The 24962-nt window shown below is 47.2% G+C and overlaps 1 protein-coding gene across 19 annotated transcripts in view; it reads right to left on the bottom strand.

Annotated features, from left to right (window-relative positions):
- lrrc9 (leucine rich repeat containing 9) overlaps positions 1 to 24962 on the bottom strand; it is a 306547-nt gene that overhangs the window by 35502 nt on the left and 246083 nt on the right. For 18 of the 19 annotated variants that reach the window (XR_010975669.1, XM_068038808.1, XM_068038817.1 and 15 more), the window contains one exon: positions 22403 to 22620. Coding sequence is in view for 18 of the 19 variants with exons in the window: in XM_068038808.1 (XP_067894909.1) it covers positions 22403 to 22620 (218 nt within the window). In the remaining variant the exon portion in view is untranslated. Of the gene's footprint in view, positions 1 to 18066; positions 18378 to 22402; positions 22621 to 24962 lie in introns of those variants that run through there. The other variant, XM_068038822.1, reaches the window with a different exon arrangement.

Below are 24962 nucleotides of genomic sequence, written 5' to 3' on the forward strand. Positions count from 1 at the left end.
GGATCATAACAGATGTCACGGAGGGAATGGTCCCTTCGGAATGCTAAAAGAGGAGGGGCGGGGAAGATGTGTTTGGTGGTGGCATTATGCTGGAGGTCACGGAAATGGCAGAGGATGAGCTGTTGAATGTGAAGGCTGGTGGGGTGAAGGTGAGGCCAAGGAGAATCCTACCTCCAGCATATGTGGTTCTGGGAGGGAAGGGAAGGAGCTGAGAACAGAAGTGTGTGAAATGAAACAAACACAGTTGAGGGCACTCTTTAGTCGAGTTAAGAGGAAGACATAGAAACATGGAAAATAGGAGCAGGAGTAGGCCATTCGTCCCTTCAGTCCAGCTCCGCCATTCAAAAAAGATCATGGCTGATAGTCTAATTCAGTACTCTGTTCCTGCTTTTTCCCCATATCCCTTGATCCCTTTGGCATTAGGAAATGTATCTATCTCCTTCTTGAATATATTTAATGACTTGGCCTCTGCTGCCTCCTGCAGTAGAGAATTCCACAGGTTCACCACCCTCTGAGTGAAGACATTTCTCCTCATCTCGGTTCTAAATGGCATATCGCATATCCTGAGACTGTGACCCCTGGTTCTGGACTCCCCAGCCATTGTGAACATCCTCCCTGCATCTAGCCTGTCTAGTTCTGTTAGAATGTTATAGGTTTCTGTGAGATCCCCTCTCATTCTTCTAAACGCCAGTGAATATCGGCCTAGTCGACCCAATCTCTCCTCATACGTCAATCCTGCCATCCCAGGAATCAGCCTAGTAAATCTTCTTTGCACTCCCTCCATGGCAAAAACATCCTTCCTCAGATAAGGAGACCGAAACTGCATTCAATACTCCAGATGTGGTCTCACCAAGGCCCTGTATAACTGCTATAAGACATCCTTGCTCCTGTACTCAAATCCTCTTGCAATGAACGGCAACATACCATTCACCTTCCTAACTGCTTGCTGCACCTGAATGCTTGCTTTCAGCGACTGATGTATAAGGACACCCAGGAATCGTTGCACCTCCCCCTTTCCCAATCTATCACCATTCAGATAATAATCTGCCTTTCTGTTTTTGAAACCAAAGTTGATAACCTCACAATTATCCACGTTATACTGCATCTGCCATGCATTTGCCCACTCACTCAACTTGTCCAAATCACATTGAAGCCTCTTTGCATCTTCCTCACAGCTCACAGTCCCCCCCAGTTTTGTGTCATCTGCAAACTTGAAAATGTTACATTTAGTTCCCTCACCCAAGTCATTAATATATATTGTGAATAGCTGGGGCCCAAGCACTGATCCCTCCGGTACCCCACTAGTCACTGCCTGCTACCCGGAAAAAGAGCTGTTTATTCCTATTTGTTTTCTGTCTGTCAACCAATTCTCAATCCATGCCAGTATACTACCCCCAATCCCATGTGCTTTAATTTTGCACACTAACCTCTTATGTGGGACCTTATCAAAAGCCTTCTGAAAATCCAAATACACTACAACCACTGGTTCTTGTATATTCTTCTTTGGCCTCCTTGTCTCGAGAGACAATGGGTAAGTGCCTCGAGGTGGTCAGTGGTTTGTAAAGCAGTGCCTGGAGTGGCTATAAAGGCCAATTCTAGAGTGACAGATTCTTCCACAGGCGCTGTAGATAAAATTGGTTGTCGGGGCTGTTACATAGTTGGCTCTCTCCTAGCGCTTCTTTCTTTTTTCCTGCCAAATGCTAAGTTTCTTCGACTCGCCACACTTTAGCCCCGCCTTTATGGCTGTCCACCAGCTCTGGCGATCACTGACAACTGACTCCCATGACTTGGGGTCAATGTCACAGGACTTCATTCATGTTGCATTTACAGCCATCTTTAAAGCGGAGACATGGACAGCCGGTGGGTCTGATACCAGTGACGAGCTCGCTGTACAATGCGTCCTTGGGGATCCTGCCATCTTCCATGCGGCTCACATGGCCAAGCCATCTCAAGCGCCGCTGGCTCAGTAGGGTGTTTAAGCTGGGGTTGTTGGCCGCCTCAAGGACTTCTAAGTTGGAGATACGGTCCTGCCACCTGATGCCAAGGATTCTCCAGAGGCAGCGATGATGGAATGAGTTGAGAAGTCGCTCTTGGCTGTGATACGTTGTCCAGGCCTTGCTGCCATAGAGCAAGGTACTGAGGACACAGGCTTGATACACTCAGTGCACCATTCTCCCACACCCTCTTGGCCAGTCTGGACATAGCAGCAGACGCCTTGCCCATGCACTTGTTGATTTCTGCATCGAGAGACAGGTTACTGGTGATAGTTGAGCCTAGGTAGGTGAACTCTTGAAGCACTGCCAGAGCGTGGTCGCCGATATTGATGGTTGCAGCATTTCTGACGTCCTGTCCCATGATGTTCGTTTTCTTGAGGCTGATGGTTAGGCCGCAATCCCGTCAATGAGTCTCTGCAGTCACTCTTCTGTGTGAGATGTTAATGCAGCATCGTCAGCAAAGAGGAGTTCCCTGATGAGGACTTTCCGTACTTTTGTCTTCGCTCTTAGACGGGCAAGGTTGAACAACCTGCCATCTGATCTTGTGTGGAGGAAAATTTCTTCTTCAGAAGGCTTGAACGCATGTGAGAGCAGCAGTGAGAAGAAGATCCCAAACAGTGTAGGTGCGAGCACAACCCTGTTTCACACCACTCAGGATAGGAAAGGGGTCTGATGAGGCACCACTATGCTGAATTGTGACTTTCATGTTGTCATGGAATGAGGTGATGATACTCAGTAGCTTTGGTGGACATCCAATCTTTGCTAGTAGTCTGAAGAGACAACGTCTGCTGACGAGGTCAAAGGTTATGAAAGCAACGTAGAGGGGCATCTGTTGTTTGCAGCATTTCTCCTGTAGCTGGCAAAGGGAGAACAGCATGTCAATGGTGGATCTCTCTGCTCGAAAGCCGCACTGTGCCTCAGGGTAGCCACGCTCATCCAGCTTCTGGAGTCTGTTTGAAACAACTCGAGCGAAGACTTTGCCCACTATGCTGAGCAGGGAGATTCCACGGTAGTTGTTGCAGTCACCGCGGTCACCCTTGTTCTTATAGAGGGTGATGGTATTGGCATCGCGCATGTCCTGTGGTACTGCTCCCTCATCCCAGCACAGGCAAAGCAGTTCATGCAGTGCTGAGAGTATAGCAGGCTTGGCACTCTTGATTATTTCAGGGGTAATGCCGTTCTTTCCAGGGGCTTTTCCACTGGCTAGAGAATCAATAGCATCACTGAGTTCTGATTTTGTTGACTGTTCTTCCAGCTCATCCATGACTGGCAGAGACAGGGCAGCATTGAGGGCGGCATCAGTGACAACATTTTCCTGGAGTACAGTTCTAGGTAGTGCTCTACCCAGCGGTCATTTGCTTGTGTTGGTCAGTGATCGTGTCCCCTGATTTAGATTTGAGCAGGGCGATCTACTTGATGGTTGGCCCAAAAGCTCTCTTAATGCCGTCATACATTCCTCTGATGTTTCCGGTGTCGGAGGCCAGCTGAATCGACTGCATAGGTGTTGCCAGTGGTCATTTGCACAGTGCCTGGCCTGACTAGTTACATCCTCAAAAAACTCCAGTCGATTTGTTAAGCATGATTTCCCTTTCGTAAACCCTTTGGACTTTGCCCAATCCTGTTTATGCTTTCCAGGTGTTCTGCTTTCACATCCTTTATAATAGACTCTAGCATATTGGACGCACTGGAATGGAAGGTGGCTTCGTCGGAACAGATGCAATGGAGACGGTAAAACTGGGAGAATGGAATCGTGTTCTAACCGGAAGCTGAGTGGGAGGAAGTGTCGTCAAGATAGCTGTGGGAGTCAGTGGGCTTACAGTGACTGTTGCTCGATAGCCTAAACCCAGAAATGGAGACGGAGAAGTTGAGGAAGGGTGAGTCGGAACTGGACCATGTGAAGTCGGGTAAGTTAGAAGCAAAGTTGATGAAATTTTCCAGTTCTGGGCAACAGCAGGAAATGGCATTGATACAGTCATCAACATAAAAAGAGGTGAGGGTGGGGACCTGAGTAGGACTACAGCAAAGGATGTTCCACAAATCCCATGAAAAGGCAGGTATAGCTAGGACCCATACAGGTTCCCATCACAAAATTTTCTATTTTGAAGAAGGTGAATGGAGCCAAAAGAGAAGTTGTTCAATGTAAGAACAAGTTCAGCTAGGCGAAGGTGGGCAGTGGCAGATGAGGACTGGTTGGCCTCTGTTTTAGGAAGAAGTGGAGAACCCTCAGGCCATCCTGGTGTGGGATGGCAGTGTAGAGGGATTGGGCATCTGTGATGAAAAGAGGACTGTTAATGCCAGGAAACTGGAAACTGTTAAAGTGGCAGAGGGCACTGAAGAGTCGTGGATGTCGGTGGAGAGAGACTGGACAGGAGGAGGGGAAAAAAAGAGTTGAAATAGGAAGAAATCAGTTCTATGAAGCAAGAACAGGATTAAACAACCACAACAACAACTTATATATATATTATATTTATATAAATAAAATGCTTCTGTGAAGCGCCTTGGGACATTTTATTACATTAAAGGTGCTCTATATATATATAGGACCTTTAATATAATAAAACGTTCCAAGTCACTTCACAGAAGCATTATAAAACAAAATATGACATTGAACCACATAAGGAGATATTACATCAGATAATTGAAAGCTTGTTCAAAGAGGTAGGTTTTAAGGTTTAAAGGAGGAATGTGAGGTAGAGAGGTGGAAAGATGTAGAGGTGGTATTCCAGAGCTTAGGGCCTAGGCAACTGAAGGTGTGGCTACCATTGGGGGAAGCTGTTAAAATAAGGAATGCTCAACAGGCTAGAATTAAATGAGTGCAGGTTATCTCATACGGTGTTGGGAGTTGAAGGAGGTGACAGAGATAGGGAGGGCCAAGGCCATGGAGGGATTGGAAAACAAGGATGGAATTTTAAAATCAAGACCAATGTAGGTCAGCGAGCACAGGGGTGATAGGTGAATGGGACTTGGTGCAAGTTAAGACATGGACAGCAGAGTTTTGGGTGACCTCTAGTTTATGAGGGGTAGACTGTGCAAGACCAGCCACGACTACATTGGAATAGTCAAGTCTATGGAAATAGGCAGTCTTAGTGATGGTGTGAATATGAGGTTGGAAGTTCATCGCCGGGTCAAATGTGACATTAAGGTTGCGAACAGACTGGTTTAATCTCGGACTGTTGCCAGGGAGAGGGATGGAGTTGATTGGTAGGGAACGGAGTTTGGGCGGGGACCAAAAACAATAACTTGAGTCTTCCCAATATTTAATTGGAGGAAATTTCTGCTCATCCAGTATTTGATGTCAGATAAAGAGTCTGATAATTTAACAACAGTAGAGGTCAAGAGAAGTGGTGGTGAGCTAGAGCTGGGTGCTGTAAGTGTACCGTGAAAACTAACGCTGCGCTTTTGGATGATGTCACCGAGGGACATCATGTAGATGAAAAGTAGGAGGGAACCAAGGATAGATTCTTGGGGGACACTACAAGTAAGAGTTTGGGAGCAGGAAGCGAAGCCATTGCAAGTAATTCTCTGGCTCCAATTAGATAGATAGGAATGGGACCAGGTGAGAGCAGTCGCACCCAGTTGGACGACAGAGGACAGGCAATGGAGGAGGGTGGTGTTGTCAACCGTGTCAAAGGCTGCACACAGGTCGAGAAGGACGAGGAGGGAAAGTTTACCTTTGTCACAGTCACGTAGGATGTCATTTGTGATTTTGATAAAAGCTGTTTCAATACTGTGACAGGGATGGAAACCTTATCAGAGGGATCCAAACATGGGAGTTCGAGGAAAGATGGGAACAGATTTGGGAGGTGACATGTTCAAGGACTTTGGAGCAGAAAGGGAGATTAGAGACAGGACAGTACTTTGTAAGGATGGTGGGGTCAAGGGTTGGTTTTTTGAGGTGAGGGATGACGACAGCAGATTTAAAGGAGAGAGCCACAACAGCTGAAGAGAGAGAGAAATTAACATGGGGGCCAGCAGTGATCAGCAGTTTAGTGAGAATAGGACCGAGGGAGCAGGAGGTGGGTCTCATGGACAAGATAAGCTCAGAGAGGACATGAGAGGAGATAGGAGAAACAAGAGAAAAATGAGTTCAGGGCTCGGGCAGGAGGGAGCATTACTGGAAGTTTGGCTTGTGGAAGAGAGGAACGTGGCAGAGGCAGCTGACTGCTTGATCTTAGTGACAAAGAAGTCCATGACCTCTTCTCACTTATTGTTGGAGGACAGGGTAGAGGGGACAAGGGAGTGGGGTTTAAGAAGATATTTTGCAGTAGAGAAAAGAAGCTGGGTGTTATCTCCATGCTGATCCTGGAATAGTGAGCAGTTTTAGCAGATGAGAGCAGGACCTGATAGTGTTTTAAGTGGTCCAGCCAGCTATCTCAGTGAACGACTAAACCGGTTGTCTGCCATATCTTCCAAGGTTACAGGGATGCAAGAGGGCACTGGCAAGCAAGAACTTGGTTTAAAGTGTGTCTACTTCAACGCCAGGAGCATCCGGAATAAGGTGGGTGAGCTTGCAGCATGGGTTGGTACCTGGGATCCTGATGTTGTGGCCATTTCAGAGACATGGGTAGAGCAGGGGCAGGAATGGATGTTGCAGGTTCCGGGATTTAGATGTTTCAGTAAGAACAGAGAAGAGGGTAAAAGAGGGGGGGGTGTGGCATTGTTAATCAGGGAAAGTATTACAGCGGCAGAAAGGACGTTTGAGGACTCGTCTACTGAGGTAGTATGGGCCAAGGTTAGAAACAGGAGGGGAGAGGTCACCCTGTTGGAAGTTTTCTATAGACCTCCGAATAGTTCCAGAGATGTAGAGGAAAGGACAGCGAAGATGATTCTCGACAGGAGCGAGAGTAACAGGGTAGTGGTTATGGGGGACTTTAACTTTCCAAATATTGACTGGAAATACTATAGTTCGAGTACTTTAGATGGGTCAGGTTTTGTCCAGTGTGTGCAGGAGGGTTTTCTGACACAGTATGTTGACAGGCCAACCAGGGGCGATGCCACATTGGATTTGGTACTGGGTAATGAACCCGGCCAGGTGTTAGATTTAGATGTAGGTGAGCACTTTGGCGATAGTGATCACAATTCGGTTAGGTTTACCTTAGCGATGGGCAGGAACAGGTATATACCGCAGGGCAAGAATTATAGCTGGGGGAAAGGAAATTATGACGCGATTAGGCAAGATTTAGGATGTGTAGGATGGGGAAGGAAACTGCAGGGGATGGGCACAAACGAAATGTGGAGCTTATTCAAGGAGCAGCTAATGCGTGTCCTTGATAAGTATGTACCTGTCAGGCAGGGAGGAAGTTGTCGAGCGAGGGAGCCGTGGTTTACTAAAGAAGTTGAAGCGCTTGTCAAGAGGAAGAAGGCGGCTTATGTTAGGATGAGACGTGAAGGCTCAGTTAGGGCGCTTGAGAGTTACAAGCTAGCCAGGAAGGATCTAAAGGGAGGGCTAAGAAGAGCAAGGAGAGGACACGAGAAGTCATTGGCAGATAGGATCAAAGAAAACCCTAAGGCTTTCTATAGGTATATCAGGAATAAAAGAATGACTAGAGTTAGAATAGGGCCAATCAAGGATAGTAGTGGGAAGTTGTGTGTGGAATCAGAGGAGATAGGGGAAGCGTTAAATGAATATTTTTCGTCAGTATTTACAGTAGAGAAAGAAAATGTTATCGAGGAGATTACTGAGATACAGCCTACTAGGCTAGATGGGATTGAGATTCACAAGGAGGAGGTGTTAGCAATTTTGGAAAGTGTGAAAATAGTTAAGTCCCCTGGGCCAGATGGGATTTATCCTAGGATTCTCTGGAAAGCCAGGGAGGAGATTGCAGAGCCGTTGTCGTTGATCTTTATGTCGTCATTGTCGACAGGAGTAGTGCCGGAAGACTGGAGGATAGCAAATGTTGTCCCCTTGTTCAAGAAGGGGAGTAGAGACAGCCCTGGTAATTATAGACCTGTGAGCCTTACTTCGGTTGTGGGTAAAATGTTGGAAAAGGTTATAAGAGATAGGATTTATAATCATCTTGAAAAGAATAAGTTCATTTGCAATAGTCAGCACGGTTTTGTGAAAGGTAGGTCGTGCCTCACAAACCTTATTGAGTTTTTCGAGAAGGTGACCAAACAGGTGGATGAGGGTAAAGCCGTGGATGTGGTGTATATGGATTTCAGTAAGGAGTTTGATAAGGTTCCCCACGGTAGGCTAGTGCAGAAAATACGGAAGTATGGGGTTGAAGGTGATTTAGAGCTTTGGATCAGAAATTGGCTAGCTGAAAGAAGACAGAGGGTGGTGGTTGATGGCAAATGTTCATCCTGGAGTTTAGTTACTAGTGGTGTACCGCAAGGTTCTGTTTTGGGGCCACTGCTGTTTGTCATTTTTATAAATGACCTGGATGAGGGTGTAGAAGGGTGGGTTAGTAAATTTGCGGATGACACGAAGGTCGGTGGAGTTGTGGATAGTGCCGAAGGGTGTTGTAGGTTACAGAGGGACATAGATAGGCTGCAGAGCTGGGCTGAGAGATGGCAAATGGAGTTTAATGCGGAGAAGTGTGAGGTGATTCACTTTGGAAGGAGTAACAGCAATGCAGAGTACTGGGCTAATGGGAAGATTCTTGGTAGTGTAGATGAGCAGAGAGATCTTGGTGTCCAGGTACATAAATCCCTGAAAGTTGCTACCCAGGTTAATAGGGCTGTTAAGAAGGCATATGGTGTGTTAGCTTTTATTAGTAGGGGGATCGAGTTTCGGAGCCACGAGGTTATGATGCAGCTGTACAAAACTCTGGTGAGGCCGCACCTTGAGTATTGCGTGCAGTTCTGGTCACCGCATTATAGGAAGGATGTGGAAGCTTTGGAAAGGGTGCAGAGGAGATTTACTAGGATGTTGCCTGGTATGGAGGGAAGGTCTTACGAGGAAAGGCTGAGGGACTTGGGGTTGTTTTCGTTAGAGAGAAGGAGGAGGAGAGGTGACTTAATAGAGACATACAAGATAATCAGAGGGTTAGATAGGGTGGATAGTGAGAGTCTTTTTCCTCGGATGATGATGGCAAACACGAGGGGACATAGCTTTAAGTTGAGGGGTGATAGATATAGGACAGATGTCAGAGGTAGTTTCTTTACGCAGAGAGTAGTAGGGGCGTGGAACGCCCTGCCTGCAACAGTAGTAGACTCGCCAACTTTAAGGGCATTTAAGTGGTCATTGGATAGACATATGGATGAAAATGGAATAGTGTAGGTCAGATGGTTTCACAGGTCGGCGCAACATCGAGGGCCGAAGGGCCTGTACTGCGCTGTAATGTTCTCTAAAAAAAAAGTCTATGTCCCATGGACTTAAGGGAGCGGAGATGAGGGCTGTATCAGGGGAACGGCCAGGGTGAGAAAGAGTAATGGTTTTACTGGGGACTAGGGAATCAAAGTGGAGGTGAGAGTGCCGTTGAGCAAATCAGTGGCTGCAGAAATGGTGTGTGAACAGAAGGCCGGAGGTTGGATAGTTGGAATTTTGAAAGTGCAGTTGTAAGTGAATTGGGGGATAGTTTTTTCCAGGGACAAACTCAGAAGGAGGTAGGATTGAGACATGGAAGGGGGTGTGGTCAGTGAGCAAACTAAGGAAGTGATCAGAGATGGTCTTATTTGTAATTGATACGAGAGGACCAGAAAGACCATGTGAACTGGCAAGGTTAAGGAGGTGGCCATGAATATGGGTTGGGGAGTTTACATGGTGGGAGAGATTTAGGGAAGATGAGGGCAGTGAACACAGAGGAGAACATGATAAGTTCAGATGGAGGTTGAAATTACCGAGGATGAGAAGTCAATCGGTGCAAAGGCTGAGGGAGGAAAGCAGTGAAGATATCTCGGTGAGAACATTTTTATCATACTTGAGAGGGTGGTAGAGAACTATGATTTTGAAAGAAAGGTGAGAGGATGAAACAAGGTGAGCTCCTCGAAGGAGGAGAAAGTGCCAGAAGTGTAGTGGGTCAGGCCAAGGTGTGATTGGGTGATAAGCGCCACACTGCCACCACGACGGTCTTGGCAGGGCAAGTAGTGGAAGATGTAGATGGTGGAAGCTGAAATGATGGATCTACCAGAGAAGTCTTGTTTGTGGATCTTGGGATTTAATCTCTTCTGCCTTCACACTTTCACAGACCTTCCCTTCTGTTCTTCCCCCACCTCACCCCACCATTCCCTGTCTCTATACTTGCTTAAAAAACTGGTACATCTCCAAATTTTTGCAGTTCTGACAAAAGGTTATTGACCTGAAGTATTAATGCTGTTTCTCTCTCCATTGATCCTGCTTGACCTGCTGAGTATTTCCAGCATTTTCTGTTTTTATTACAGAATATAAAATTTCATGACTGCACAATATTTTTTAATTCTAAAGAGATTTCTAAAATAATGTTAAAAAAAATCAATCTCCAATTCCTAATGATTATGCAGATATAGTATCAAGTACCTTTCAATCAATTATAATTAGAGCTATAAAACATCCAAATGACCATGACTAGGACTACATACTTCTCAGGTTGGAGCCCTTTCTTCTATGCACTTTGTCACTTTGCATTTGTTAATCTTTGGAATTGTCAAAGACCTTTTCATTAATATTCTTCCATAATTACAGGGATCTGGAGATTGATTATTCTGGGACAAAATGTATCAAGTAGCTGAAAATGAACACACACACAAAAAAAAGACTCCCATCTCAGAGCTCAGAGTAGGCTGATAAGGTTAAATACTTCCCTAATAGGTTTTATTAGCTCCACAGTCTTGGTTGAAGAAGATCAGTTTTTAAATGCTCTATTTACTGAGACTCTTCTCTTGGTCAACAGATGGTACCTGACTGCTCTCTATTAAGAATGGCAAACAGGCACTCCAAAGAGTGAGTGCACTGGAAAGGATTCCTACTTTATGTGATTCTAGTGCATCAGCTTCACTGAGTGGTCAACAAATCGTTAATTCTAGAACTCAAGAATGTTGCCCATAAACAAAGGTAAATTTTAAAATTGGATATTTTAAAAATAAACTAAAGCGTAGGGTTACTCATACATATAAACTAGGAGCAAAAGCAGGCTGTTCGGCCCCTCAAGCCTGCTCTGCCATTCAATAAGATCATGGCTGATCTGTTTGTGGACACACCACTTTCCTGCCTTCCCCCGATACCCTTTGACTCCCTTGTTAGTCAAGAATCTGTCTACCTCTGCCTTAAAAACATTCAATGACCCTGCCTCCACCGCTCTCCGGGGAAGAGAGTTCCACAGACTCAGGATCCTCTAAGAGAAAAAATTTGTCTTAAATGGGAAACTCCTTACTGTGCCCCCAGCTTTAGGCTCTCCCACAAGGGAAACATCCTTTCAACATCCACTCTGTCAAGTCCTCTCAGGATCTTATATGTTTCAATAAGATCACCTCTCATTCTTCTAAACTCCAATGAGCACAAACCCAACCTGTCCAAACCTTCCTCAGAAGATAACCCTCTCATCCCAGGAATCATGCAGCAAACAATTCACTTAGGTGGGGTTTCTTCTCGGTGCACCTTTGCTGATGGTTGTGAAGGCCAATCCTTGAGAGGCAGTGTCACAAGTGCTGCATGTGAAGTTGCCAAATGACACTGTGAGATTTGTTTTTGACGTTGGCGCCTGTTGCCAAGCTGCTGTAGCAACTGGTCATAGTGGTAGTGCACACCAGTCCACAGGATGTATTGCCATTTCCCTCTTTCTAGTGACTCCCAAGAGCGACAGTCGACATGTAGGACCTTCATTTCACACTTGTGAGCATCCTTGAAGCGGAACTTTGGGTGCCCGAATGGTCATCTGGCCCTGGCTACCTCACCCACTCAATGGGTATACATTATGCAGGTTTAAAAACCTTTAGGAAATGAAGCTGGAGGTGGCAGAAATGGCGGGCAATGGTCTGTTGAATGTGGAGGGTGAAGAAAACTGGCTGATGTAGTGCCAGGATTCCAAAATTGGACCATGCAGGTCCTTTTTACCTATTCATTCATCATTCTTCTGGCCTGAGGCTACAAAATGGGTCCAGCACTCAATTTATTTAAAAGACCAGGCACCCAAATTGCAGGTAATTTTTTTCAACTTTTCTATTGCACAATGCCTGGATGCATTCTAGAGTGTTTTTGGTGGTGCTGTGGTGAGTTTCTAGATTTGCCAGAGTGTTGCTGCACCTGACAACAGGGCCGGGGGGGGGGGGGGGGTGTGCAGAGGGGTAGGTGGCCTGTCGATACAAAGGCTACGACAGGTATGGAGGCTGCAGTTGCAGTGCCTCTGGGTCAGCATCACCACAGGAAGATGGAGCAGAAATTGCAAAGAGGGCAAGCTCTGCACCTTGCCCTCTGCCAAGTTGGAGCCAGGAGGGCCTGATTTTAATTCTGTTAACTGGTGTGTTTTGAACAGGTTAAAATTGGGCCCAGACTCTTCCATGTTTCTTGATAGTGACAGGAAGCTATTTGGCAGGCCATCCAATGTACTCAGCACCTTAGTGTACATGCCCATCAGCGCTCTCCTGTATGCCGTCCCATCAAGGTACACATCTGAGCCCTCTGCAGCAGAACTCATCTGTGACCTCACCCTCCATGAGCTGGCCCATGACACATGCTTTACCCCTGGCCTGGCTGCAGCCTGAATGATTTATCACAGGGTTGGCCAACATACGGCCCAAGGGCCAGGATCTGGCCCGCCAAAGGTTTCCATCCGGCCTGCTGATGTATTTCAGAGATGAGAAATTTCTGATTGATTTCTTCTTCCAGACCGGCTTTTAAAAAAAATTGTACTGTCAGTTTCACAGCTGGCAGGTGTTCACTTTAAAAATATGGTCGGAACCCACTGGAAAACCTTGAATCTGTCCGAAGTACAGAAAACGCTGTTCCCCCTCTCATGCAGCACCTGTCAGCTGTGAATTTACAGCGCTTTTTAAAAAAAAACTGACCAACCACAAAGCTGCTGTGCTGAGCATTCCTGTTCTCTGCAACTGTAAGAGAAAGAGGGGGTGGGGGGGGTTGAAATGGAGAGATGGGGAAAGGGAGAGAGGGGGAACAGAGAGAGAGGGGGGAAACAGAAAAAGAAAGAGGGGGAAGAGAGAGAAAGAGGGACAGAGAGAGAGAAAGGGGTCAGGGAGAGAGAAAGGGGTCAGAAAGAGGGGGGGACAGAGATAGAGAGAGAGAAAGGGGGACAGAGAGAGACAGAGAGGGACAGAGATAGAGAGAGAAAGGGGGCAGAGAGAGAGTGTGGGGGCAGAGAGAGGGACAGAGAGAGAAAGGTGGGCACAGAGAATGGGGGACATGGGGGGGGGGGGGAACAGAGAGAGGGGACACAGAGAAGGAACACAGAGAGTGATCAAGATCACTCCTGAATACTCTGCATCGCTACAAGTGTATGGGCAAACACTGACTACTTCTGCAATCAAAAATTGCCAGGTATCTCACTAAATTAGTATCCAACATACTGACAAGAAACTAAGTCAATAAATAAGTCAATAAGTCATTTAAACCTTCTTCACAAAAATGCACATTTGTTGTTGTTTTGATTAATATTAACATAATTTTTTAATGACTATCTTTCTGAAATTGTCGCACTGGACTTCTATAAAAAAAAATTTGTAATGGGGCCCCCCCCCCATGCAAAAAGGTTGGACAACCCTGATTTACCATATGCTCATTCCAGCTCTACTAGCCTTCAAGGTACATAAAGTGCCAATATCTGAACTGGTGGCTGCAAGTGTCAGATCAAGTGACAGGGCCTCTTCAGTAGTGCTGTGCTGTTGCTCTTTTTCCTCCTTACGGGGCTGCTGCAGCTGGGCAGGCGGTAGCTTTTAGGTGTAAAAACAAGAAATGCTGGAACCACTCAGCAGATCTGGCAGCATCTGTGGAAAGAGAAGCAGAGTTAATGTTTCGGGACAGTGACTCTTCAGCAGTTAACGTCTCTGACCCGAAACGTTAACTCTGCTTCTCTTTCCACAGATGCTGCCAGACCTGCTGAGTGGTTCCAGCATTTCTTGTTTTTATTTCAGATTTCCAGCATCCGCAGTATTTTGCTTTTATTATGGTAGTTTTTAGGTGTCTGAAAGCAGGAACTAAGAAGGGGGAGGTTGGTGCGAGGGAAGTGGTGGAGGTATGGGAAGCAAGAGGTCATGGTCATACCATCAGCAGCTTGCTCATCATGCCGGACAGGATGAGGTTGAGCTGAGAGTTGAAACAGGAATGAGATCCTCCTCAATGTTCTCAGTGATGTCAGATGCGACGGACCCTGTTGTAGTCAGCCCCATGATGCGGACAATCATCTCCTCTGCAGGGCTCAGGAGATGCAGGAGACCTTGTCTCCCCAGATAATTTGCTCTGCACCCTTCTATTTTGTGACCCCTGGTCCTGCAAGAAAGAGGGCAGAGTGCATGTTGTCTAACACTGTGTTTGGGTGATGTGCCTGCCACAGCTGAATATCTGGAGGGATGTGGAGGCAGCAAGAGGTGGGTGTGAGGCTGAGAGCAGTGTAGGTGCGTGAGGGTGGGGTGGAGTTTCGGATTGTTAGACCTAAGCCCTGAGTGCAAGGGACTGGTATTACTTGAATGATAGGTGTGAGGTGCATTGAGCAGCACGAGAGACGTTAGTGGTGTGGCGGGCAGGATATGTCACATGGAGATGCATTCACTCACATTGATCACCTGGGTGAGGCCATTAGACTTCTTATGGCACTGCTGCTGGTCCTCAGGTCCAGACTTCAGGAGTTAACCTTTCTTACCACCTGCTCCCATTCTCTCTGAGAGTGGTTCTTGAGGGCCTCATGGGCCCCCGCAAAACCATGGTGTCTGTCCTCCTGCCCACCTTCACCACTAACGTCTCCAGTGCTGCATTCATTACTCTGGAACATTTTCTATGCCGTGATTTTCAGTTTGGTGTAATTTAAATTACAGCAACATTCTTCAGTACAGCTTCCTTTTAAGAGGGACAGTTTGTCTTTAAGAAGAGCAAATTGGCTGCATCACGTGGCTTCCAAACAATGCCGCTGGCAGGCACCACCCCCCCACCCCCGCTGAACGCACGGTTGACCTACTCAGCAACATACTACAATTATTCAGGTGAGGTAAGTACACCAAACTTGAGCATTGCGCACCTTGATCTGAACGAGCACTGGCAGGTTACGAACTGTGAACCACCGCCTCCCCCATGCCCAAAAAATTAAACTATCTAATTTCTAGTCCAGTGCCTCTCTGTATGGGCTGGATTTTACCAAGCTCCCGACGTCGTAATCCGTGGCTGGGAGTGGTTGGGGGCTTGAAGATGGGCCTGGGAGAGGCACGCCACAGAGCTTGATACCAGCAGTGCCAGATCAACCTTCCCCGCAGCAGCGAGGCTCTGTTGCAGCAACCCCCCCACCCCACCACCGCTCGGCGATGGGACCCATTTTTGAATATTTAAATAGCTGCTTACCAGACATTACTATGCATGTCGCTGCAGTTCAGCCATCAGGTCGCAATCTTCAGCTGGACTTGCGGCACTCATGTGCCTTCAATTTCACGTCTGAGAAAAGCCAGCAGCACTGAGGCTTCAGTCCTTGGAGTCTGTGAAGGGTGTGTGTTGTGAAGGGGGTCTCAACTCTGCATTCATGAAGGAAGGAACCCCTTACCCTTCTTCTGTAAAGTGGGCCACTCTGCACCCATGAAAGTTTGGGGTGTTGGGAGTCAGGGGCTGACCCTGCATTCAGCCAACGATGTTTGGGGGAGGGGGGTGGAACAATGGCAGTCCATGACTCCTTTATGTGGGATGGGGGCCACAAATGGCAGCCATTTTATGGTCACATTGCCAGTGATCCAATCCAGGCAACTGCAACAATATAACTGTGGTCATGCTGCCCCGCTCTTATTTAAAGCTAGGACGGGTGATGTTATACCCTACCATATAGGTGATGCCAGAACGCGGCTGAAGCCCCAATTCGTGTCACTCTCTGCCCTGATAGGTGCCATTGACCTACTGAAGGAACCGAGTTAAACCCCCAGCATACAGATGGGATGGTCCACCCTGTCTTTCTTGATCCATGTGCTGTGAGGAGCCATATCTGCTGGAGGCAGAACCCAAGAGGCAGGCGCATCCCACGGGGAAGCTCCCAGACATAAGCAGAAGCAACCACCAAGGTGCACTCGAGGCCAGAGAAGACAGTGGGTCTACAGGACAACCAGCTGCATATCTAATAGAAAGGGCTTCTACTCCCTCAACATGCAACTAGTATGTGACCACAGGAAGCATTTCATGCAAGTGTAGGCCCGCTTTCCAGGCAGCTGCTATGACTCATTCTCAGGTGCCGCTGCTCTTCACTGCACCGGCTCAGATCCAGGGGTGGATTCTGGGGGACACAGTTCCTGACACCGGTGAGAAACTCCACCAGCGATGCAGAGGAGAGATACAATGCCTACCAGGCTCGACACAAGTTATCATTGAGCAGGCCATCGGCATGCTGAAGATGTGCTTCCACTGCCTGGACAGATCAGGTGGGGCCCTACAGTACGATCCAGAAAAGGGTTGCACGCATCATTGCTGCAAGCTGTGCTCTGCATGACTTTGCAATACAGAGGGGGTGGCCTTGCAGGATGATGAGAGACGGGAGCAGGAGACATCCTCGGACGACGAGGACAAAGAGGGGTTGCAGCAGCTTACGTGCATGGGAGGACAAACAGCATCGATGCAGCACATACATGGCGAGCAGCGAGCAAAGGATGCATGACAATGGCTTATTGCTGAGCGCTTCCACAATCCCTGAAGTTCACCATATGCTCCCCATGCCACAGACCACCGTGCTTCATCTGGTAGGCAGTCTTCTGCACCTGTGACATCTGTGTCTCCACTATTACTTGTAGCAGAAGACTGAGCCATTGCCCATGTGACTTCATCCGTGCAGTACCACATAACGCATACTGACATGGCAATGATGTTATTCCGTACATTGACAGTTATGTCAGGTCAATGATGTAATGGGAGGACACATTTAATCGGTACATGCTGGCATGCGTCATTCACACAGTAAAAAGGAGACATTTATTTCATTTCATCTTAGTTTGTTCAGTTTGCTTACCCACTGTTTTTTTCAGGTTGTTTTTCTTCAGGTTTGCACTTGCCGATGTTCAATACTCAGTATATTCACACCTAATCTGTACTAATGCTTTGTCTTTCAACACACCATTAACATATTGTTTGCCTTTGCTCCGTGACCTTTTGGTCAGCTATGTGGCCTGGTCCAATCTGCACCTTCTCCTTTGTTATCTCTTGCCCAACCCCCACCTCACTTGTTTATAATCTGTGACTTTTCTAATATTTGTCAGTTCCGAAGAAGGGTCACTGACCCGAAACGTTAACTCTGCTTCTCTTTCCACAGATGCTGCCAGACCTGCTGAGTGAATCCAGCATTTCTTGTTTTTGTTAGAAAAGCACTTGTAGCGAGAAGGAGTTAATATATAGGCATGTCACCCATGAAAACCTGTATGTGTCATGGTGTCTTTTTGAAACGTTTATGGATGCTCCTTAGCGGTGCTACTTCTGCACTAGCAGCTTGACTGGAGGTAGGTTGCTGATCAGGACATCCTTTGACTTTGGATGACTTGGGTGGACGACCTCTGGGCGCCTGAGGCCTGGAGGGCACTGGCTGCTTGAGGAGCTCGTGCACCAATGCAGGGCTGTCCTCAGACATCGTGGCTGCTGGGGCTGGACTCACTGGCGCAGGAACTGAAGAGCCAGTGTCCACATTGGAATCATCCTGAGGGGGGAGACCCCAGATGTGGACAGCAGGCTCGCTTCCTCCCTCTCAAGGTTCATAGGAACCTCGCTGCTCTCCTGAGAAGGACCAGTAGCAAAGACACTCTCCAGGTCCCTGGTCCCTCTCCCGCCTCGCCACTGCTGCATCCAGCTCAAGGCCGAAGTGAGGGTTTGCAGGTCTACGCACATCTGTGGAATGTGACTCGCCATGAGGGTCACCAACCTCTCCATGGAGGAAGCCATATGCTCATATGCCTGGGACATGGCAGCTATCATGACCTGGATGGACTCTGCTGAAGGCTGCGCATGGCCAGTGGCATTGCCGCCAGATGTTGCCTTACCTCTCCCTGCAACTCCAGCATGCCCTGTGCTGTCAATTCCAGAGGATTATTATCAGCCTGGGGCTCAGCATGGGTCTGGCCACCTACTGTCCTCCGACTGAGGCGCTGCCTTTCTCAGCCTCAGCCAGCTGTTCGGGCTGCTCTCACCAGCTTGTGACCCAGACTCTAAAGCCCAACGGATTCCCACCGAGGTGAGTGTATCTGCGCTAGTGGAAGGTTCAGCAGTGTCATGGGACGCTGCGATCTTGGAGGTTCTCTCTTCCTCAGAGGTGCTGGAAATCTGCAGGACCTCCAATGCCAGCTCAGAGTGTCAACCTGCAAAATACAATGTGAAGAGCACAGTTTTAGGTTTTATGGTGCACATGTCACGAATATGACAGCACTGTGCCCAAAAATGAAATGTTTTGAGTAATCATTGTGTTTGTTAAGGAGCTGTATGTTCATCTGGACCCGAAGCTCCACATCCAAAATGGCACATCCTCCCTGGCTGCTAGCTAGCTCCAGGGCCTCTCCTCAGCCTGTGACAGCGGGCTAATCTCTGGCACCCTTCCACCGGTCCTGGACACCTCCCGCGCATTATGGGCTCTCTTCACTTGGAAGAGCCAGGATACAGATACTGAACATTGACAAACAACAACATGAGGCATGTCACAAAGGGGTGCTAAAACAAAAGGTGGAGGAATCTCCGTCTGTAATACGGGCATGTAGGTGCAAATGAGGTTGAGTTCTTTCACACATGCGGCCACACATGTGGTATCAATCCTCCCCGCCCGACCTCCCTGTCTTTGACATGGCAGTGGCACCCATTTGCCACTTTGTGTGGGGAGACCCAGGTCAAACGGATCTGTACAACAAAGTGCCACTTACCATTGCCAAAGCACATGAGATCGGTCATCCTCTTTCGGCACTGGGCCCAGTTTCGGCGGATGACCCCAGGGCAGCTTACCTCCTCTGCAATCTCCATCCAGGCTTGCTTGGTCAGGTGGGAGGACCTCTTCTTACCATCACTGAGGAAAAGGACCTCCCACATTTCGCTTGCAGCCTGGAGGGGAGTGAGCAGGGAGGCAACACTGAACTGTAGGGCCATCCTTCCTCGCACCTCTGCCATCTCCAGTGCCTTTCGGTGTAGTTCTTTGGCAGCTGGAGCTCTTCACACTCTTCAACCCGGCCAACTACTGCCCCATTAGCCTACTCTCAATCATTATTAAAGTGATGGAAGGTGTCATCAACAGTGCCATCAAGCGGCACCTGCTTAGCAACAACCTGCTCAGTGATGCTCAGTTTGGGTTCCGCCAGGGCCACTCAACTCCTGACCTCATTACAGCCTTGGTTCAAACATGGACAAAAGAGCTGAACTCAAGAGGTGAGGTGAGAGTGACTGCCCTTGACATCGAGGCAGTATTTGACCGAGTATGGCATCAAGGAGCCCTAGCAAAACTGAGGTCAATGGGAATCAGGGGGAAAACCCTCCGCTGGATGGAGTCATACCTAGCGCAAAGGAAGATGGTTGTGGTTGTTGGAGGTCAATCATCTGAGCTCCAGGACATCACTGCAGGAGTACCTCAGAGTAGAGTCCTAGGCCCAACCATCTTCAGCTGCTTCATCAATGACCTTCCTTCAATCATAAGGTCAGAAGTGGGGATGTTCGCTGATGATTGCACAATGTTCAGCACGATTCGCAACTCCTCAGATACTGAAGCAGTCTGTGTAGAAATGCAGCAAAACCTGGACAATATCCAGGTTTGGGCTGATAAGTGGCAAGTAACATTCGTGCCACACAAGTGCCAGGCAATTACCATCTCCAACAAAAGAGAATCTAACCATCTCCCCTTGACATTCAACGGCATTACCATCGCTGAATCCCCCACTATCAACATCCTAGGGGCTACCATTGACCAAAAACTGAACTGGAGTAGCCATATAAATACCGTGGCTACAAGAGCAGGTCAGAGGCTAGGAATCCTGAGGCGAGTAACTCACCTCCTGACTCCCCAAAGCCAGTCCACCATCTACAAGGCACAAGTCAGGACTGTGATGGAATACTCTCCACTTGCCTGGATGGGTGCAGCTCCAACAACACTCAAGAAGCTTGACACCATCCAGGACAAAGCGGCCCGCTTGATTGGCACCCCATCTACAAACATTCACTCCCTCCACCACCGACGCACAGTGGCAGCAGTGTGTACCATCTACAAGATGCACTGCAGCAATGCACCAAGGCTCCTTCGACAGCACCTTCCAAACCCGCGACCTCTACCAACTAGAAGGACAAGGGCAGCAGATGCGTGGGATCACCACCACCTGCAAGTTCCCCTCCAAGTCACACACCACCCTGACTTGGAACTATATCGCCGTTCCTTCACTGTCGCTGGGTCAAAATCCTGGAACTCCCTTCCTCACAGCACTGTGGGTGTACCTACCCCACATGGACTGCAGCGGTTCAAGAAGGCAGCTCACCACCACCTTCTCAAGGGCAATTAGGGATGGGCAGCGATGCCCACATCCTGTGAGTGAATAAAAAAAAACTGCTGTCTGGTCTGCTCCACCAGCAAAGATTTAAAAGTGAAAGAGGCTGTGTGCAGGGCTGGCTGCCATTTAAATATGGCGCCAGCACCGACTGACTTGTCAGCTGACGCAATTCACTGTGTTGTACAATCCGCCCCTTCCATGTGATTGGGGGGGGTGCCGGATGACCCAAGCATGCTAATCAGCCACTGCGTGTGAGATTGCAGCGGCTCCGTGGCACGTGGCTTGCTTGTGTGGCTGCCACTTTTTTCCCCTGTCACCACTCCTGGCGGTGGGCGCTTAAAATCCAGTCCTGTGTATGAGAATCACGATTCTCAAAAATATATGTTCACCTAGCAAATTGTTATACACTGCTTTCCTGTGCAGTATATAATCACTCCTCACCTTTGCTTGAAAATAGCTGATGAATTTATTCTATTAAAAGAATTTTCATGTTTTAATAAAGATCCTAAGCATTGCTGATACTTTTAGCAAGGCACCAGCGTATGCATCATTTATCTGCCAAACATTGGTCTTGCACACTGCTTACGTTTAGTCCCGTGAAAAACATAGTTACCCACTTTTCTGTTTTTCATAGAATACTTTTTGAGGATTAACTCTTTGGTTTTCTTAAAAAGGGCTACCACTATTGTTAATTAGCTGAAAAATAATTGCACTTGTGACTCCTTGGCGCAGAAGCAGAGCGAACACAGAAAGGAGGCATTACACAGGCTTTAAGGAAAAATATTTCAGTGTTCTCAAAATAATGTGAGAAATAATAGTTAAAATTTTAAAAGAATCACTGAAAAATTTAAAATTATATTCCACAAACACAATGAGGAATATTCAATAGACATAGTGCAGCATGCAATTTATTTTATACCTGAACACTTAGGAACTCATAAATTATTAAGTCTTTCTCAGTAGTAAACAAATCATATTCCAATTTCCGTGTGTAATTTTAAAAAAACATTCTTCATTTAATTTGCCACTATTGTCATGAAATGAATTTACATTTTATTTCAAAGTAGAAGTCACAAAAAGCAATGCTATTCAATAAGCTCCAAATGCCCAAACTAAAGACGGCTTTAGCATCAACGTGTTTTCACAACTACCTTCCCTACTTTAGTAGAGTATTGAGTGCATATACTATACATAAACATATTTACCTCTTAAACTGCACAACTGTATGATCTATACTTAAAGATGCTTCAGTATATGTGGACACACTATCAAAATAATACAAGTTATAAATTAAAATTATTCACTGGAATGGAAAGAAATATGGACAATTATTTCAGACCAATTTTTCTTCAAAACTACAGTAAAATATCTGTTCCAATTTTGAAGAAATTTGAATCTTGTTTTATTTCCTGAGTAATATAAACAAATTATTTTACATGAGGTCTATGCAATGGCTCAGTGGTAGAACTCATGCTTCTGAGTCAGCAAGTTGTGGATTTAAACCTCACTCCAGAGACTTGAGAACATAACCTAGGCTGACTCTTCAGTGCTTTACTTAGGGCATGCTGCATTGTTGGAGGTGCCATCTTTCAGATGTGACATTAAACCAAAGACCCGTGATCTGGCCTCTCAGAGGGTGTAAAAGATCCCATAGCAGAAACTGAAGAGGAGCAGGGGAGCTCTTATTGTGACCTGATTAACGAGAGATAACATCACTAATATAGATTACCTGGACATTGTTGTTGTGGGACCTTGATGTAGTATGCAAATTTGTTGCATGTTTTTGCAAAAAATACTTAATGGACTGTAAAGTGCTTTAATATGTCATGAGGTCATGGAAGACACTATATTAATGCTAATTTTTTCTTTACCTGGATTTTGTTTGCACCAAGGAAAAGCCGCTGCAGTTTTACCAGTGGATATAGGTTGTTAAGATCACGCATCCTATTCTCCTCTAGATGGAGTTCAATGAGACAACTTTGGCCCAAAAAGGAGTTCTCATGAATCATTCTGACTCGGTTTCGCTCCAATGATAATTCAGCAAGGTAATGAAGGTGATCAAGCCCCTCAATCTGACTAATAAAATTGCCTACAATGGAAACAATTGAAATGAGTCAAATTCTATGTACAACGCATATATAAAATATGTGTGCATCTACTTAAGTACACATAATTCCTTAAGAATGAAGGAAAGAGGAAAGACTGGATTAAGCCAATCCAGTTTCCCCAGTTGCTCAATTTCACTCAGGCCACTCAGATCATTTTCATCTTCCTCTTGCCAGAACGTGAGATGAGTACAGAACCATTAAAGGTTTTCAAAAAGGGAACTGGATAAGTTCCTTCAAGTGATCAACATCACGAGTTATAGAAAGTAGGTGGTGGTTAGTTGTGACTAGTCATGTAAAATACTGCAGATTCCTGGAGCTTACTTGATTGTCTTTCGAGGTCAAAGAGGAGCTTTCCAAGGTTCTTCTATGTGTGACAGGGATTGGAGGGGTTGGGGCTGCAGAAACAGTGGGCTGGATTTTGTGCAAGAGTCAGGGATCCTGGCGTCGGGGCGAAAAGGCAGGGAGAACCCCACCTCTGGCTTTCCGCCCGCCACCAGTAACCCGCCGCCGCCGCTCCCCCCACCCCCCACCACCCCCCAACTCCACAACAAACTCGGAGTGATCCTCTGGTCTTTTTCAATCAAAGTTTCAGGAGGTGGCCAATCAGCAGTATCAACAGTGTTACCAGGAGCAGTGGCCACTGCCAGTACTGCAGAGGCCTCGGACCCAGGCTCAGCACTGGATCCCCAGAACAGAGGTAAGTGAGGTGGGGCCGCTGAGGCCAGTCTGGAAGATCCCAGCAAAGGGGCTTAGGGGGGTGGTGGTGCAGTCCAGGGAGCAGGGGTTCCTGGGGGATAAAGTTGTTCCTGGTGGGAGTCCTCCATGGACCACTGCCCACGAAGGAGGGACCAGCACCCCATCGCCAAACCCACAGGGAAGGCGCCTCAATTTACAAGGTATCCTCCCCGCGTGGTAGAGGTCCCCTCCCCCCCGTAACATCCCAGCAGTGGTGGGAAGAGGGTCTTTAATGGCCGTTAGTAGGCCACTCAAGGGTCTCAATTGGCCTTTGGGGGGAAGGCTGTCGTCGGCCTATCCTGCTCCCAGGAAGATCGCTGGGTGATGGGCCCTCTGCCCCACCCCATCACGATACTCTGTGCATCCTCCTTTCCAACCCTGTCTCAGGCAGCCATACAAAATCCAGCCCAATGTGTGTTCCTGGTGCACATAGACTATATAAGATGTCTGGATGGAACAGACTGGATGGACTAATTGGTCTTTTCTTGTTTTTTTTTTTTGATTGTTTGCATGAAATCAGAAATATTTAGAAATAATTGAGACTAAGATTCATGCAGGAAATTTTTTTTTATTAATTCTTGGGCATGGGCATTGCTGCCAAGGTCAGCATTTATTGCCCATCCCTACTTGCCCTTGAAAAGGTGCTGATGAGTGCCCCTCTTGAAGAATTGTAGTCCTTGTGGTGAAGGTACTCCCAACAGTGTTGTTAGGTTGGGAGTTCCAGAATTTTGATGCAGCGATAATGAAGGAATGGCGATATATTTCCAAGTCAGGATTGTGTGCAACTTGGTGGGGTACTTGTAGGTGTTGGTGTTCCCATATGTTTGAGTTCCTTGTTCTTCTAGGTGGTAAAGGTCACAGGTTTGGAAGGTGCTTTTGAAGAAGCTTTGGCAAGTTGCTGCATTGCATCTTGTAGATGGCATACATGGCAGTCACAAGGTGCCAGTGATGGAGGGGGCAAATGCTTAAGGTTGTGGATGGGGTGCCAATCAATCAGGCTGCCTTGTCCTGGTTGGTTCGAGCTTCTTGTGTGTTGTTGGAGTTGCACTCATCCAGGCAAGTGGTGAGTATTCCATTACACTCCTGACTTGTGCCTTGCAGATGGTGGAAAGGCTCTGGGTAGTCAGGAGGTGAGTTACTTGCTGCAGAACACTTAGCCTCCTTCCTGCTCTTGTAGCCACAGTATTTAACTGTTGATTCAGTTCAGTTTCTGGTCAATGGTGACCCCCAGAATATTGATGGTGGGGGATTCAATGATGGTAATACCATTGAACATCATGGAAAAATGGTTAAATTCTCTCTTTTAGGTGGTCATTACCTGTCACTTGTGTGGTGCAAATGCTACTTACCACTGATGAGCCCAAGCCGGAATGTTGCCCAGCTCCTGCAGCATGGGCCGCTTCATTATCTGAGCAGTTGAGAATGGAACTGAACACTGTGTAATTATCAGTGACCATCCCGACTTCTGACCGTATGAGGAAGGGAAGGTCGTTGATAAAGCAGCTGAAGATGGTTGGGCTTAGGGCCCTACCCTGAGGAACTCCGGCAGCGATGTCCTGGGGCTAAGATTATTGGCTTTCAACAACCA

This window comes from Heterodontus francisci, chromosome 9 (assembly GCF_036365525.1).
Source record: "Heterodontus francisci isolate sHetFra1 chromosome 9, sHetFra1.hap1, whole genome shotgun sequence".
In the NCBI taxonomy this organism is placed as follows: domain Eukaryota; kingdom Metazoa; phylum Chordata; class Chondrichthyes; order Heterodontiformes; family Heterodontidae; genus Heterodontus; species Heterodontus francisci.